Raw genomic sequence first — 18,383 nt, 5'->3', positions numbered from 1 at the left:
ACCTTCCCCAGGAATATACTCTTAATTGGGCCAGTCTGGAATTTTCTGGTCAGCACTAATGAGGTAATCTGCATGATTAGACTCTCATTTTTTCCCCAAAAGAAGGTGACCTATCCTGAAACAATTCTTCCTTTTCTTTTGCTAGTAACTTCCTTGCCCCACTCTCCTTCTATAAAACCCCTCCATTTTGTACAACTCCTCAGAATGCCCTTCTATTTACTAGGTGAGATGCTGCCCGATTAATGAATTGTTGAATAAAGCCAATTAGATCTTGAATTTTGTTTTTTAACATAGTCTAGTGTGGGAGAAAGACATGAACAAATCATTACAAAGTAATGATAATGGGTGGGAATGAGAATAACATTTGAGACCTTACTGTGTTTTTATGCTTTATATGTATTATTATGCTTTATATTTGTTATTTTATTTAAACTTAAGATTTTGTAGGAATTTTACCCCAGTTTTGTAATTGGAGCACAGACAACTAGCTAATGGCTGTAATCATCATGAACAAGAAGCTATGGGAACCCAAAAGCAATTTTACATGCTTCATTCCCAAGACCAAACATTCCCCTCATCTCTCTCTTAGCTCATTTGGTTGACTCTGGACTCAGGTCAAATCCTGCCCAGGAGACCACGGAATGGGAAGCCTGGTGCAGACCTGGCAAATGAGGACATTGTGTCGCTGCAGGACTTTGGAGTCCTTCTCAAGTTTGGAATCCACCAGGACCAGCTCCTTTCTGGGAAGCCATATGGTCTGGAAGGTTGGAGACAGGTAAGGTTAGTTGATTTCCTTGAGCTTTCAGTCTTCAATGCTGCTTACCGTCTTAGGATACCTGGTATTTGAGAAAGGGGAAGGAGGTAGCACCCAGAGTTGGGTTTTACTTGGGAAAGCACAAGGGATGCACACCTCCACCCCCACCTCCCCGCCTCTACCCACAATGCTGGAGAGAGTTGCAGAAAGTGGATGGTAAACACTGGCAAATATCGACAGATGTGATTTGGCCCAAATCTGTTGAGGAAGGATCAGCCTGCAGTTCAAAGGTGCTGGTCACCTGGATTTGCATAAGCAACACTTGGGCCATTTCTGAAACTGAGTTTTAAAACTGGCAACTCTTTTTTATCACCCCTTTGGGTTTTTGCAAAATCCCTCTTTGTACCAACTTCCTTACAGCTACTCTTATTTCCTGTTGTAGAATTTTTTTTTCCTTCCAGGGAATAGAAATCAAGACAACCCCTTCTCTAGGAAGGAGGTGGTTGGTCTGATCTCAAGTGGTGTGAGAAGACCTATTTTGATCTAAACCAGGATCCTAGGCTGGGTTATTTCCAACCCGGGTCAAACAATTTTGATCGCAAGATGTTTTTTTGGTTTATATGCTGTCTTGTGGATATGTGGCTGATTTCTGCCTCAGATGGTACGTATGCTTTTCTAAACCTCAGTTTGTAAGGCATGTGATATCAGCTTGTGGATTATGAGGCATTCTATCCGGGGTTTTAATGAAATTGAAGTTTATAAAATATATTTCCTTTATTGAAAAATCTCAAATTACTTGGTCTAATGCTCTGAACTCAATAGGGGCATAGTAAATATTTAATGATTTTGATCTATGAAGTGGGTCATTATCTGCTACTTTCCCTTTCTGTTCTGGGAACAAAAAATGTACCAATTTCAAAATCTTGAGAGGTCTTATTTATGATAAACTCCAGGACCACTATTTGGAAAGGGGATTGTTTATTTTAGGAGTGGATAACTTATGGCTGAACTTGAGTAAAACTCCCGTTATCCTTTTGAAAACAGAACTTTGGGAATCCTTGGGCAGGAAGGAATGTGGATGTACATGGACATGGAAGAGTACAAGGAATCAGAATTAATAATCAAGACAAAAGACACTTGGATGGGGAATCTAGTAAGTGCTTCCTCAGGGCACGTGATACGTCAAATGAATCTGTTTTGTTTTTTTTTTTCCTCCAACAGAGATCTGTCCAGAACTCCCCCCAGTGGACAATAGCATATTTGTTGCAAAGGAGGGGGAAGGACAAATTCTGGGGACTTACTTATGTAACAGTGGCTACCACCTGGTAGGAGAGAAAACCCTTTTTTGTAATGCATCTAAGGGATGGAATGCCCCCGCTCCCGAGTGCCGCTGTAAGTTTGATCTTTCTGCTACTTTGTTCACCTTGTCATCCCTCTGTATTCTTTCATATCATATCGTACCTCCAGTAGGCCATGGCAAGACTTTATAAGAAAAAAAATTCTCAACTTCTAGTAATACATTTTTAAAGCACTCTAGTTGTGGAACTTCTCTTAGTAGGTACATAATCAGCTCTTAGTATTAATTTAGTTGAATTAGTAGACGCAATCATCCCTACAAGAAGGAAAGGATTTCTTCTACTTATTAAACTACTTTTTTGGGGGGGCTGTAATTTGTTTAATATCATATTGCTTTAAAATTTTTAAGTTATGAAAAATTTTAAACATATACAAAAGACAGAAGTGTAAAATGAACTCATATGTATGATCAACACGACTTTTTTAATCTACAATTCTGTTTTGCATTATTATTATTTTGAAGTAAATATATCTTACCATTTCATTTCATCCATCATATAATTTTTTTTTTATAAATTTATTTTATTTACTTTATTTTTGGCTGCATTGGGTCTTCGTTGCTGCACGCGGGCTTTCTCTAGTTGTGGTGAGCAGGGGCTGCTCTTCGTGTGGTGTGCAGGCTTCTGTTGTGGAGCACAGGCTCTAGGCGCACGGGCTTCAGTAGTTGTGGCACATGAGCTCAGTAATTGTGGCTCGTGGGCTCTGGAGCACAGCCTCAGTACTGGTGGTGCACGGGCTTAGTTGCTCCGCAGCATGTGGGATCTTCCTGGACAAGGGCTCGAACCTGTGTCCCCTGCATTGGCAGGCAGATTCCTAACCACTGCACCACCAGGGAAGCCCCATCATATAATTTTTGAAATGGGAAAATTTATGTTCTCAATTTACAAATGTGATAACTGAAATCTAAGTGATTTGTTCAGGTTCATAAAACTCATTTGCGGTGTCTGTAGAGATGGAGAATAATTAGTCCACATTCTCTTTATTAATACTGTTTTTAGGAATAGCTGGATTAGTTCTCCTTTAAACCTAGAGTGTAAAGTTCTCCTTTATACCTAAAGCACACCTGTATATTTATCCTTTATTCGTACAACCAAATTCACATCCCTCTGTATTCTCCTGTTTTTCTACCTGGGCAGAACAAAAGAAAACAAAGTAGAAAATGATGACTAATGTGTGTATTTGACAGGATGAAAGGGAAGGAAACATTTGCCTCAAACATGGGCTCAAGAATTTTGAACAATGCTTAACATAAGAGAATGATGAACGTGCTATTGGTAATTTCCAATTACATGCTTAATTTTAGTATGTTCAAATGTCAGTTGTCACTTTGTGCATGATCAAGACATTTTCTACCACAGTTAGGGCAACCCAGTCTTTTCTCATTCTGCATTGATATGGTTTCGTACCATGTACCAGTCCATATTAAAAGGTGCAGTTTTACTGCTCATTTTCAATTTTCTTGATGAAGCCTGAGGAGGTCTAGCCTTTGCTGTGGTGGGTTTCCGCTTAGCCCTTTCAGATCTCTGCCTGTTTTCTTCTTCAGTGGGCCACTGTCCTGACCCTTTGCTGGTGAATGGTGAGTTTAGTTCCTTGGAGCCTGTGAATGTGAATGACACTATCACGTTTAAGTGCAATGAGCATTACGTCCTCAAGGGCAGCAATTGGAGCCGGTGCCTAGAGAACCACACCTGGGTGCCTCCCTTTCCTGTCTGCAAAAGCAGTAAGTATAAGAGAAAAAAAGTGCAAACTCCAAAGATACTGATCGGCAGTGAAAGTCTAGCCATTCATCACATACCCACAACGCTGACCTCTTTTTTGTATCTGGGAAGGGTTTAGGATCTAGCAGGCAGCCAAGAAAGAGCCAAGCCTCAACACAAGCAATGCACTCTAATGAAATGATCAGCACCCAAACAATAAACAACACCTGCCCCCCCCCCCCCGCCACCCCCAAGTAGGATTCCTGTACTACTAGATCTAACACAGGGTAGTTTGGGACATCTGACTATATTTTTTTTAAATTTCAAGATTAAGCGATAACGTTTTTTTTTTTTGAAAGATAAACAAAAACAGGGGGAAAAAAGACTATTACTCATCATTGCAAAATTACATAAAATAAGAGTTGAAAATACCTGCTTTTATCACTACCGTTCATAGCTCTCAGAGGTAATTAGTTGGATGTGTTTAATGACTTTTTCTTATGTTTACACAGATGTTTTAAATAAATGCACACACACACATACCAACACACATATATACCTACAAAGATGGGACTTTGCTATACATATTTTTTAAATAGCGTTTTTTTCATATAACAATATACATGGGAATCTTTTTCAGATCGGTATGTATAACTCTATCTCCTGCTTTTTAACTACATGTGGATATGCCATGATTTAGTCCATATCTCTCATATTGATGAATGTTTATTATATTTCCATATTTTTGCTATTACAAACAATGATGAAATTAATGTTATTGTATATATATGTCTATACACATACATCTTTATGTCTATGCTACTATTTCTATAGGATAGAGTCCTAGAATGATTGGTGAGTCACAGGATGTCATTATTTGCAAAATATACCTGAAAAATCCAAGAAATTCTACTAAAAACTTCATTCTTGGATACAAAATAAATATTGAAAAATCAACAGTTTTCACTTTCTAGTAATAGTTATCAGATGAATATTGAAATGTAAAAATAATTCCATTCATGAGACCTATAGGAAAATTTACCAGAGGACATAAAATAAGACATGAATAAAAGAAAAGATCCTGGATGGGCAGACTTGGTATTACAATGCACTCCTAACCAGAATTTTAAATTAAAACATAGGAAACAAAAATTAATTTTAAAATCTCATTTAGAATGGTACACATCTAACATTGCAAATTCATTTATTTCAGTACTTTATTTCTTTAGAGCAGTTTTAGGTTTCTAATAAAATTGAGAGGAAGATACAGAGATTCCCCCTATTGCCCCTGTTCCCACATATGCACAGCCTCCCCCCCGCCCCCCTCATCATCAACGTCACTCACAAGAGTGGTACATTTGTTACAATTGATAGACTTACATTGACACATCATTATCACTCAAAGTCCATAGTTTACCTAAGAGTTCACTCTTGGTGTTGTACGTTCAATGGATTTGGACCAATGTATAATGACATATGTACATCGTTATAATCTCATACAGAGTATTCCCACCCTAAAAATCCTCTGTGCTCTGCTTATTTATCACTTTACTTCCCCCACCCCTCTCAACCACTGATCTTTTTATTGTTTCCATAGTTTTGTCTTTTCCAGAATGTCATACAATTAGAATCATACGTTGTGTGGCCTTTTCATTTTGTCTTCTTTCACTTAGTAACATGCATTTATGGTTTCTCCATGTCTTTTCATGGCTTGACAGCTCATTTCTTTTTAGTGCTGAATAATGTTTCATTTCTGGATGTACCACAGTTTACTTATCCATTCACTTTCTGAAGGACATCTTGGTTACTTCCAAGTTTTGACAATTATGAATAAAACTGCTAAAAATATCCATGTGAAGGTTTTTTTCTATGATCTAAGTTTTCACCTTCTTTGGGAGTTAGATCATATGGTCAGAGTATATTTAGTTTTGTGAGAAACCACCAAACTGTCTTCCAAAGGGGCTCTACCATTTTGAATTCCCACCAGCAATGTATGAATACCGTTGTTCCAAAATCTTCCCAGCATTTGGTGTTGTCAGTGTTCCAGAGACTGACCATTCTAATAGATGTGTAATAGTATATCACTGTTGTTTTAATTTGCATTTTGCTGATGACATATGATGTAGAGCATCTTTTCATATGCCATCTGTATATCTTTGGTGAGGTGTCCATTTGGGACACTGGAGTTCCTTAATCAACTCATTGAAATTCTTTTTCCTTTCTTCCACACAACTTTTGAACTCAGGTTTTGATCTTTTAGAAATTATTTATTAACTGCTCAAGTAATACATCTCTGTTGTGGAAAAATACAGAAACTAAAAGAAGAAAACATTTAATTACCTACAAACCTACCACCCAGAGATAACAGAGTACTTTGGTATATAATTTTCAGACTTTTTTTCTGTTCATATATGTTGGTATGTGACTGTGTTTTACAAAAATAGTATTATATTATACATGCTCTTTTATGCTTTGCTGTTTTAGTTATCTATTTATTTTGAAGACTTTGTGTTTCAATAAATACATAACTACATAATTATTCTTAATTTAGCTGTTAATCTTGATCAACAAGTTTAGACTCATATAACCTCAGAGCTGAAAGGGACCTTAGGGATAATATTATTTAGCCTGCTCATCTTATAGATTAAGAAGGAAGCTGAGGACTTCCCTGGTGGCGCAGTGGTTAAGAATCCACCCACCATTGCAGGGGACATGGGTTCAAGCCCTGGTCCGGGAAGATCCCACATGCCGCGGAGCAACTAAGCCCATGCGCCACAACTACCGAGCCTGAGCTCTAAAGCCCGAGAGCCACAACTACTGAGCCCACGTGCTACAACAACTGAAGCCCGCGGGCCTAGAGCCCATGCTCCGCCACAACAGAAGCCACTGCAGTGAGAAGCCTGCGCACCGCAACGAAGAGTAGCCCCCGCTCGCCTCAACTAGAAAAAGCCTGCATGCAGCAACAAAGACTCAACACAGCCCCCAAAAAAAAAAAAAAAATTATTAATTAATTAATTTTTAAAAAACAGAAGGAAGCTGAGAAAGGTAAAATGGCTTCTTGCATGCCATGTGGTCAGTGGAAGAGCCAAAACCAAAACTCACAACATCTAGTACCTTGTCCAACTCTCCTTCTATAATTTTACAGACTCATCCTCTTTCCTCCCAGCTCTGTTCTCCTTTTTTTGCTGAATCTCTCATATGGTACAACTGTCACCCAGGGGTAGTCAACCTCCATTTGAGCTCACACTGTTTACTGTTTCAGGAGCTACTTCTTCCATCTCTACCTATAGCCTAATTTTTCCCTTCTTATACACTGACAATTAGCATCTCTACAACTTAACCTTCCTTTCCTCAAGTTCCTGCCAATCACAAAGTACTCTCACGTCACTAATGACTCAGAGAATGAGCCAGGGGAGGGAGTCTTTCCCATGGATAAATATGATTTGACCAGAAGGAAATGAATGGAGAACATGTCCCAGATCCTACATGGGCTGCTGCAAAGGTGGCAGGTGCTGGCCTACACAGTTGCACTTACGGGGCTGGTGTTGTTAATTGAGCATTACTGGACTTCACAGCTGTCATTCTTATACTTCTGTCTCTCAGGAGACTGTGGCCCTCCTGAGAATCCAACTCATGGCTATTATGAAGGAATAGATTTCAACTCAGGATCTACCATAACTTATTACTGTGAAGCGAGGTAAGTGTATTGCAGCCTTTTAAATATGAGACCTTTCCCATTGACTAGTAGCCTTGTTTTGGAAAAGACCCAGTCTGTCTCAACCTAGTCCCCTGATCACCTAGCACATTCTGATATATTTTTTTTTGAATTGATTTTTTAACTTTTTAAAAAAATTAATTAATTTATTTTTGGCTGCGTTGCATCTTTGTTGCTGTGCGTGGGCTTTCTCTAGTGGCAGAGACCGGGGGCTACTCTTTATTGCAGTGTGTGGGCTTCTCATTGTGGTGGCTTCTCTTGTGGTGGAGCACGGGCTCTAGGCCCGCGGGCTTCAGTAGTTGTGGCACGCGGGCTCAGTAGTTGTGGCTCACAGGCTCTAGAGCGCAGGCACAGTAGTTGTGGCGCACAGGCTTAGTTGCTCTGTGGCATGTGGGATTTTCTCGGACCAGGGCTCGAACCCGTGTCCCCTGCATTGGCAGGTGGATTCTTAACTACTGTGCCACCAGGGAAGTCCTGCACGTTCTGATTTTGAGAGCTGCTTTAGCCCACTGCCAGCTCTCCCCAAGCCCTAGAAGACAGACTGATCCTCCTATTTATCCTAATAGAAGTATCACTCTTTTTTCTCTTAGCTTAGACAAGATAAAATATTTAAAATGTATGTTTTTCTGGGGCTTCCCTGGTGATGCAGTGGTTAAGAATCCACCTGCCAATGCAGGGGACACGGGTTCGAGCCCTGGCCCAGGAAGATCCCACATGCCGCGGAGCAACTAAGCCTGTGCGCTACAACTACTGAGCCTGCGCTCTAGAGCTCGTGTGCCACAACTACTGAGCCCGTGTGCCACAACTACTGAAGCCCACGCGCCTAGAGCCTGTGCTCTGCAACAAGAGAAGCCACTGCAATGAGAAGCCCGCACACAGCAACGAAGTGTAGCCCCCGCTCGCCACAACCAGAGAAAGCCTGCACACAGCAAAAGACCCAATGCAGCCACCCCCCAAAAAAAGTAAGTTTTTCTAAACAGTCTCAGAACAAAAAACTCAAAAAAAACACAGAATATATGGAAGTACAGAAATAGAATTATTTAGAGTAGAGATCCTCAGGACATAGTAATTAAAGTCTAACCTTAACTTAGACTGCCCCGTCACCCCCTTACAGATCTCCTAACCTTTTCTTTCCCTGGCCTCAATCTTATTAACTCAGAGTCATGTGACCTCACTGGCATTTCAATCTCATTATTTACCTCCAATGCATTTTGCCATCAACTCTCATGTTTTTCTGATTAAGAGCTGAGGCTCCTTTTAAGCAGTTCACCAAGATTTATTTGAAGGCTGTCTCTAGCTTTCTACTCCTTTTTAGAGCATAGATGACAGATGCTTTTTTAAAGTTACTGAACAATGAAGAGGTTCCTCCCTCACCCTTCCCACCCAAAAACTGTGTGCGTAAAAACACATATTTAGAATTTTTCACTCCTCCATGTCTTACAGTCTGACTCATCACTTGGGTCCTCTCCACCCCCAGGAGAGTGGTTTTACTTTATGACTGCTTTGTAATATTGAGATAACTTAAGCGTGCATTAGGGCTCTGGGGCAGAAAAGTAGATTCTATTACAGTGTGAAATACTGAAATACTAAAATACTAAAACCAGCTTTAGTTGCCCAGTTCAAGAGGTGGAAGTGTAAACGTTGTTGCCATTCTAACTTGCGTCCAGGTACTGCCTGGTGGGCACACAGCACCAACAGTGCGTTGATGGAGAGTGGAGCAGTACCCTTCCAGTCTGTGAGTTGATCCGAGAAGCTCCCAAACCAGCTGAGTTGGAGTTGGAGAAGGCACTGGTAAGAGTGGGCTCTTTTCTGTCTTATTCACAGCTGTGCCTCCAGGGCCTGGTGTCGCTCTTGGCATATGCTCAGTAAATAGCTGTTCAATTTGGAATGTCTTTGAATGGATTGGTCTTGGCCTGATTGTAGGGTGGGGCCTATAAACTAGTAACTCATGTTTTTGTATATGAATTCCCATTCTTCACCATCATCATTAATACCTCATGAGGCCCTTTTGGTAGGGGTTGTTGTCTCATGTGTTTTAAAGAGCAAGGTACATAAACTTATGTCTTAGACTTGGAAGTATTGCTGTGAAAAGTCTCTAAAATTTTTCTAGACTTCAAAAAAAAAATCAAAAAATGCTGAACAGATCCATTTTCATTGAGACTCCTCTCTTAGTCTATATTTATTACTGGGATGACAAGTAGATTTAAGCCACTAAATTTTATTTTCAGAAAATAAAAATGTACCCCAGGGGCAGGCAGTGATAACTTCCCCCAAGACACACCAAGTTGCAAGATTTTATATATAGCTCTGTACCCCAAGATTTTATATATATCTCTGTACCCCAGGGGGAAGAGAGGGACACTTGGCAGCATCCTGAAAGGGGCCCTAGGCAGCCCCCAGCCATCCTGCAAATTTAAATGATTCATCATGTTGAAGACCCAGATCCGTACTGAAGCTAGCCTTGTTCTGAGCCCCCATTTGGGCACCTAAACACTACTCATTAGCTTCCAAGTGTAGAGCTGAGTCTCAGTTCTTAAATTGTTAACTTCAAAAAATGTTCTTTCTTCAGCTTGCCTTTCAGGAGAGTGAGGAACTTTGCAAAGCCGTAGAGAACTTTACACAAAGATTAAAGAAAAGTGGCTTAATGATGGAGAAAGTAAAATGTTCTCTGGAAATAAGGAAAGCTGATTTGAAGGCAAAAATGTTGCCCTGACATTGTAGCTGAGCAGACCGGGTAATAGAAATACTCCTATGAATAAAATTTCCTCTTGGTTCTGAAATTGGTTTCAGATTTTTCTCTCTTTGGGCCGAAATGCAGCTTCATAGTAACCAGCTGCAGTTGCATAACTCATGGAATGTGTGTGTGTGTGTTGGATGTCGAATGACCAAGTGTGGTGATTGTCTAAGACCAGAATTAGAAACGCATTAATGGGGAGGGAAAGGTTTAATTTCCGGTCTGAAAGAGAATGGGAAGCTCAGATCACAGCTAAGGTACATGCCTTTTTTTTTTTCTCTTTTCTTTTTTTGGCCGTGCCGCACGGGTTGGGGGAATCTTAGTTCCCCAATCAGGGATTGAACCTGGGCCCTCGGCAGTGAAAGCGTGGAGTCCTAACCACTGGACTGCCAGGGAATTACTGTTTCATTTTTTAATATGAGATGCAAATTATGAGGCAAAAATTAACCCCAAATTAACCAAAACTTATGAAGCAAAAATTAATGTCTCATTTTGGGAAAATAGGCTCAGAACAGCTATATCCTTAAAATGACTTATCGAGACAAAAGTAGAGTTAGAACCCAAACTCTCACCTGGATCTCCCAGACATCCTGTTTATAAAACCAGGTTTCCAAATCTTCTGCGGTAATATTGCTCACTGCCTTTTGGATGAAACTTAGCCCTCAATTTGAGATGTTGCAACACATATGAATATATTTTCTTATTCTTTTTTCAGTTTGAGATGTTGCAACACATATGAATATATTTTCTTATTCTTTTTTCAGAGGGCGAAAGAAATAAGAATCCTTAGGTTTTCTTGTCAAGATTTTATACTGATCTGGTATGACAAGCTTCTCCCATCTCTGACTCTGACCTCTACTCCAAACGCATAGGAACTCTTGGTAAAATACAAACAAAATACAGAAGAGAGCCTGAAATAATGGAAAATCTCTAGGGGAAGTTATGAGGGAGAACAAGAAACAGCCTCTCGGGTAGCCTACAGTCTGTTAATAGACACATATATACATATCATTAATTCAGTGTGTTTAGAATGAAGCACACCCCTCTCATGAAAACTGTGCTATGGGCGCTTGCATGGGAGGAGGCTGACTTCTGTCTTAAGAGGAGGACAAGGCAGGAAAATGGTCAAGGTAGACGGCATAGTTTTTTGGACCCTTGAAAGTGATTATGATTTAGAGACAAAGATTAGGGAGAAGGATGTTCCAAGTGGAAAGAAGATTTGAGAAATGTAGTAAAGAGTCAGAAGCTTTTTTTGTTTTAATTGAAGTAGAGTTGATTCACAATATTATATTAATTTCAGGTGTACAACATGGTGATTCAATTGTTAATAGATTATATTCCATTTAAAGTTACAAAAAAATAATGGCTGAATTTCCATGCTCTGTACAATATATCCTTATTGCTTAACTATTTTATACATAGTATTTTGTACTTCTTAATCCACCCCTATCTTGCCTCTTCCTGCTTCCGTCTCCCCACTGGTAGCCACTAGTTTGTTCTCTATATCTGTGAGTCTGTTTCAGTTTTGTTATTTTCATTCATTTGTTTTATTTTTTAGATTCCACATACAAGGGATAACATAGAGTATTTTTCTTTCTCCGCCTGACTTATTTCACTTCATAATACTCTATAGGTCCAACCACATTGTTGCAAATGAGAGTCACGAGCTTTTTAACCAAGTAAATGGTTACTCCTACTCCTACGATTAATCTAAATTGACCAAAATGATTTTAAATTTTAAGCTGTTCATTATATTATTGCCTATATTGTCTATACTAGCAAGACCTTGTGAGCATTAGAAATGTCCAATCTAAGGAAAATTTTAAAAAAATTATGATACATCAAATGTAATACAGTCTTTACAGTGATAATTATGGATAGAAAATTTTCAAAACATAATCTTTTTTTTTCTCACATTTTCCAGATGCTTTTATTCTACATAGAACAGAGTTAACATGTAGAAATGTTTGGATTACAGTCCATAAGATAGTTACACTATAACATTTATACTGTTAGATCTAATAGATACTATTTTTAAAAGATTACAAGGATATTCTCTGCTAAACCACAACACACCATTTTATGAGATGGTAGAAAGTATTTCACAATATTACGTGTAATTATATATTGTAAGGTCACATAATATAGGTAATATGTCCACTTTAACCTTCTGGTACCTGTTTCATACTTATTTTCATAACTTTTTTATTAATTAAAAGATCATTATTGTATATTTTCTTTTCTTTAATGACAGCCTATATTAGAAGACATGTGTATATCCCAGATAGAGGGTCTAGAAATGTATTACACATTAGACACATGACTTCAGGATCTGGGATGTAGGCTCGGAAATGCTGCACTATGGGACAGAAGGCTTGACCCCTTGTTAACTGTGAGGTTTTGGTCAAGTGTCAATTCTCCAGTCTTTGTTACCTTATGTGATAAATGAGGATTATAATTAATATGAATGACATGGAGATGTTATTTGTTTTATAAAGTTATATTATGAGGTGAAGTGGGGAATAAAAACAGCACAAAATTGCATATGTAGTACAATATCAACTGTGTAAAAAAATGTGTTGAGGAAAACCTGGAAAGAAGTAAACTGTAATTTTATCAGTGTCTATTTCTGGGAACTGGAATCACTGCTGATTTTAATGAAAATGTTCTGTCTTCAGTAATTTTGAGTTTTCTATCCTGTGTTGACTTTAAGGGAAGAAATAAATCTCTCTTTCTCATGCACACGCATACACGCACACACAAACACACACACATACATTTCACTTCTCTCAAGTCCTGGAGCTGGTCATCTTATGGATTCTGTTCAGCTCTGAGATGGAAGATTCCAATGTTTACTGTATCTCATGCTATAGGCATCAACTAAATCACTCTCTTCTCTCAGGTCTTCAGCCATTTGCTGCCTTTGCCGTCCCGACCAGAGCCCACTCTTCTGGTTTGCTCTCATTCTCAGCGGCGGTGTATTGCCTGCGTTCTGTTCTGCGATTAGACTATCAGTCTCCTGCACATAGCAGTCAAGAATAATCTAGTTATCTCCATGAAAAGCAAATCTGGATCCTGTGCCAATTATACCCGCCCCCCCACCTCTAATATAACCAAACATGTCAATGGTTCCTGCTGAGCAAAATTACCATGATTGGAGCTTTGCATTTGGAGTGTGATTAATTTTATTAAGGTTCATTGATTCTCTCACGGGGCTGTAAGCTCCTTGAGGTTAGGTATCCCATTAGTTTTTATCAGCCATTGGATTTCCAGCCCTAGCATGATCTCAGGATTCAAGGTTCTAGATCTGAAGTTCCCACTGTGTTGAATGAGTTTTCCCCAGATATTTCTCACTTCCTTGAGGACTCTGCTTACTTCTGATCATCTCAATCCTTGACCAACCATCCTGTTTAGGATACAACCTCCCCTCCATTTCCCCTCAACCTGCTTTCTTTTACTTAATAGTACTTACCTCCATCTGAAATTGCCTCAGATGTTTATCTTTTTCTTTATATTTATTCTTTTTTTTTCCACTTTTATTGAGAAATAGTTGACATACATCACTGTATAAGAATAAGGTGTACAACATGATGGTTTGATTTACATATATTGTGAAATGATTACCACAATAGGTTTAGTTAACATTCACCATCTCATATAGATACAATAAAAAGAAAAGAAAGATTTCTCCTTGTGATGAGAACTCTTACAATTTACTCTCAGCAACTTTCCTATATATCATACCACAGTATTAATTGTAGTCATCATGTTATATATTACATCCCTATGACTTATTTATCTTATAACTGGAAGTTTGACTTTTTTTTTTTGCATGTAAGTATTTTATTTATTTATTTATTTCATACAGCAGGTTCTTATCAGTTATCTCTTTTATACATATTAGTGTATATATATCAATCCCAATCTTCCAATTCATCACACCACCACCACCATCTCCCTGCTTTCCCCCCTTGGTGTCCATACGTTTGTTCTCTACGTCTTTGTCTCTATTTCTGCCTTGCAAACCCGTTCATCTGTACCATTTTTCTAGATTCCACATATATGCGTTAATATACAATATTTGTTTTTCTCTCTCTGACTTACTTCACTCTGTATGACAGTCTCTAGGTCCATCCACGTCTCTACAAATGACCCAATTTTGTTCCTTTTTATGGCTGAGTAATATTCCATTGTATATATGTACCACATCTTCTTTATCCATTTGTCTGTCGATGGGCATTTTGGTTGCTTCCATGACCTGGCTATTATAAATAATGCTGCAATGAACATTGGGGTGCATGTGTCTTTTTGAATTATGGTTTCCTCTGAGTATATGCCCAGTACTGGGATTGCTGGGTCATATGGTAATTCTATTTTTAGTTTTTTAAGGAACTTCCATACGGTTCTCCATAGTGGTTGTATCAATTTACATTCCCACCAACAGTGCAAGAGGGTTCCCTTTTCTCCACACTCTCTCCAGCATTTGTTGTTTGTAGATTTTCTGATGATGCCCATTCTAACTGGTGTGACGTGATACCTCATTGTAGTTTTGATTTGCATTTCTCTAATAATTAGTGATGTTGAGCAACTTTTCATGTGCCTCTTGGCCATCTGTATGTCTCCTTTGGAGAAATGTCTATTTAGGTCTTCTGCCCAGTTTTGGATTGGGTTGTTTGTTATTTTAATATTGAGCTGCATGAGCTGTTTATATATTTTGGAGATTAATCCTTTGTCCATTGATTCGTTTGCAAATATTTTCTCCCATTCTGAGGGTTGTCTTTTTGTCTTGTTTGTAGTTTCCTTTGCTTTGCAAAAGCTTTTAAGTTTCATTAGGTCCCATTTGTTTATTTTTGTTTTTATTTCCATTACTCTAGGAGGTGGGTCAAAAAAGATCTTGCTGTTATTTATGTCAAAGAGTGTTCTTCCTATATTTTCCTCTAAGAGTTTTATAGTGTCCAGTCTTACATTTAGGTCTTTAATCCATTTTGAGTTTATTTTTGTGTATGGTGTTAGGGAGTGTTCTAATTTCATTCTTTTACATGTAATTGTCCAGTTTTCCCAGCACCACTTATTGAAGAGACTATCTTTTCTCCATTGTATATCCTTGCCTCCTTTGTCATATATTAGTTGACCATGGGTGCGTGGGTTTACCTCTCGGCTTTCTATCCTGTTCTGTTGATCTATATTTCTGTTTTTGTGCCAGTGCCATATTGTCTTGATTACTGTAGCTTTGTAGTATAGTCTGAAGTCAGGGAGTCTGATTCCTCCAGCTCCATTTTTTTCCCTCAAGATTCTTTTGGCTATTCAGGGTCTTTTTTGTCTCCATACAAATTTTTAGATTTTTTTGTTCTAGTTCTATAAAAAAATGCCATTGGTAATTGGATAAGGATTGCATTGAATCTGTAGACTGCTTTGGGTAGTACAGTCATTTTCACAATACTGATTCTTCCAATCCAAGAACATGGTTTATCTCTCCATCTGTTTGTGTCATCTTTGATTTCTTTCATCAGTGTCTTATAGTTTTCTGAGTACAGGTCTTTTACCTCCTTACGTAGGTTTATTCCTAGGTATTTTATTCTTTTTGTTGCAGTGGTGAATGGAATTGTTGCCGTAATTTCTCTTTCTGATCTTTCATTGTTAGTGTATAGGAATGCAAGAGATTTCTATACATTACTTTTGTGTTCTGAAACTTTACCAAATTCATTGATTAGCTCTAGTAGTTTTCTGGTGATATCTTTAGGATTATCTATGTAAAGTATCATGTCATCTGCAAACAGTGACCGTTTTACTTCTTTTTTCCCTATTTGTATTCCTTTTATTTCTTTTTCTTCTCTGATTGCCATGGCTAGGACTTCCAAAACTATTTTAAATAATAGTGGTGAGAGTGGCCATCCTTATCTTGTTCCTGATCTTAGAGGAAATTATTTCAGTTTTTCACCATTGAGAATTATGTTAGCTGTGGGTTTGTCATATATGGCCTTTATTATGTTGAGGTAGATTCTCTCTATGCCCACTTTCTGGAGAGTTTTTATGATAAATGAGTGTTGAATTTTGTCAAAAGCTTTTTCTGCATCTATTGAGATTATCATATGGTTCATTTTGTTAATATGGTGTATCACATTGATTGATTTGCATATATTGAAGAATCCTTGTATCCCTGGGATAAATCCCACTTGATCATGGTGAATGATCCTTTTAATGTGTCGTTGGATTCTGTTTGCTAGTATTTTGTTGAGGATTTTTGCATCTATATTCATCAGTGATATTGGTCTGTAATTTTCTTTTTCTGTAGTATCTTTGTCTGGTTTTGGTATCAGGGTGATGGTGGCCTTTTAGAATGAGTTTGGGAGTATTCCTTGCTCTCTGATTTTTTGGAAGAGTTTGAGAAAGATGACTGTTATCTCTTCTCTAAATGTTTTATGGAATTCACCTGTGAAGCCATCTGGTCATGGCCTTTTGTTCATTGGAAGATTTTTAATCACAGTTTCAATTTCAGTGCTTGTGATTGGTCTGTTCATATTTTCTGTTTCTTCCTGGTTCAGTCTTGGAAGGTTATACCTTTCTAAGAATTTGTCCATTTCTTCCAGGTTGTCCATTTTATTGGCATAGACTTGCTTGTAGTAGTCTCTTAGGATGCTTTGTATTTCTGTGGTGTCTGTTGTAATTTCTCCTTTTTCATTTCTCATTTTATTTATCTGAGTACTCTCCCTGTTTTTCTTGATGAGCCTGGCTAATGGTTTATCAATTTTCTTTATCTTCTCAAAGAACCAGCTTTTAGTTTTATTGATCTTTGCTATTGTTTTCTTTGTTTCTATTTCATTTATTTCTGCTCTGATCTTTATGATTTCTTTCCTTCTGCTAACTTTGGGCTTTGTTTGTTCTTCTTTCTCTAGTTCCTTTAGGTGTAAGGTTAGATTGTGTATTTGAGATTTTTTCTTGTTTCTTTAGGTAGGCTTGTATTGCTATAAACTTCCCTCTTAGAACTGCTTTTGCTGCATCCCATAGGTTTTGGACCGTCATGTTTTTGTTGTCATTTGTCTCTAGGTATTTTCTGATTTCTTATTTGATTTCTTCAGTGATCTCTTGATTATTTAGTAACGTATTGTTTAACCTTGATTATTTAGTAACGTATTGTTCAGCCATGTGTATGTGTTGCTTACGTTTCTCTCCCTGTAATTTATTTCTAATCTCATAGCGTTGTGGTTGGAAAAGATGCTTGGTATGATTTCAATTTTCTTAAATTTACTGAGGTTGATTTGTGACACAAGATGTGATCTATCCTGGAGAATGTTCCATGTGCACTTGAGAAGAAAGTGTAATATGCTCTTTTTGGATGAATGTCCTATAAATATCAATTAAACCTATCTGGTCTTTTGTGTCATTTAAAGCTTGTGTTTCCTTACTTATTTTCTGTCTGCATGATCTGTCCATTGGTGTAAAGGAGGTGTTAAGGTCCCTCACTATTATTGTGTTAGTGTTGATTTCCTCTTCTATAGCTCTTAGCATTTGCCTTATGTATTGAGGTGCTCCTATGTTAGGTGCATATATATTTATAATTGTTATATTTTCTTGGATTGATCCCTTGATTGTTATGTAGTGTCCTTCCTTGTCTCTTATAACATTCTTAATTTTAAAGTCTATTTTGTCTGATATGAGTTTGCTACTCCAGCTTTCTTTTGCTCTCCATTTGCATGAAATATCTTTTTCCATCTCCTCACTTTCAGTCTGTATGTGTCCCTAGTTCTGAAGTGAGTCTCTTGTAGACTGCATATATACGGGTCTTGGTTTTTTTAAATTTTATTTATTTATTTATTTATTTTATGGCTGTGTTGGGTCTTCGCTTCTGTGCAAGGGCTTTCTCTAGTTGCAGCAAGTGGGGGCCACTCTTCATCACGGTGCACGGGCCTCTCACTATTGCGGCCTCTCTTGTTGCAGAGCACAGGCTCCAGACGCGCAGGCTCAGAAATTGTGGCTCACGGGCCTAGTTGCTCCGTGGCATGTGGGATCTTCCCAGACCAGGGCTCAAACCCATGTCCCCTGCATTGACAGGTAGATTCTCAACCACTGCACCACCAGGGAAGCCCTGGGTCTTGTTTTTGTATCCATTCATCGAGCCTGTGTCTTTTG

General features: G+C 38.3%; 1 protein-coding gene across 3 annotated transcripts; it reads left to right on the top strand.

The window, feature by feature from the left end:
• Nucleotides 1-982: 982 nt before the first annotated feature.
• Nucleotides 983-10,302, top strand: C4BPB (complement component 4 binding protein beta). 3 transcript variants are annotated; one of them, XM_082341327.1, is made up of 6 exons: nucleotides 983-1,415; nucleotides 1,976-2,146; nucleotides 3,630-3,830; nucleotides 7,411-7,504; nucleotides 9,190-9,313; nucleotides 9,868-10,085. In XM_082341327.1, exons 1-6 carry the CDS (start codon nucleotides 1,358-1,360, stop codon nucleotides 9,937-9,939), a joined length of 720 nt encoding a protein of 239 aa, XP_082197453.1. In that variant the 5' UTR covers nucleotides 983-1,357; the 3' UTR covers nucleotides 9,940-10,085. The 3 variants fall into 3 exon arrangements, with proteins under 3 accessions (XP_082197453.1, XP_082197451.1, XP_082197452.1); XM_082341325.1 differs by lacking the exon at nucleotides 9,868-10,085 and adding an exon at nucleotides 10,092-10,302 and having other exon boundaries at nucleotides 991-1,415; XM_082341326.1 differs by lacking the exon at nucleotides 9,868-10,085 and adding an exon at nucleotides 10,092-10,302 and having other exon boundaries at nucleotides 995-1,415; nucleotides 3,654-3,830.
• The last annotated feature ends 8,081 nt before the right edge of the window (nucleotides 10,303-18,383 follow it).

Source organism: Balaenoptera borealis, assembly GCF_965194805.1.
Source record: "Balaenoptera borealis genome assembly, chromosome: 1".
Classification (NCBI taxonomy): Eukaryota; Metazoa; Chordata; class Mammalia; order Artiodactyla; family Balaenopteridae; genus Balaenoptera; species Balaenoptera borealis.
This window is presented reverse-complemented; position numbering and strand designations above follow the sequence as displayed.

Coding starts and splice junctions, on each gene's coding strand:
- C4BPB (XM_082341325.1), top strand. CDS start 1,358: ATGTTTTTTTGGTTTATATGCTGTCTTGTGGATATGTGGCTGATTTCT. Junction 2,147..3,629: donor CCCCGCTCCCGAGTGCCGCT/GTAAGTTTGATC, acceptor TAGCCCTTTCAG/ATCTCTGCCTGTTTTCTTCT. Junction 9,314..10,091: donor TGGAGTTGGAGAAGGCACTG/GTAAGAGTGGGC, acceptor TTCTTTCTTCAG/CTTGCCTTTCAGGAGAGTGA.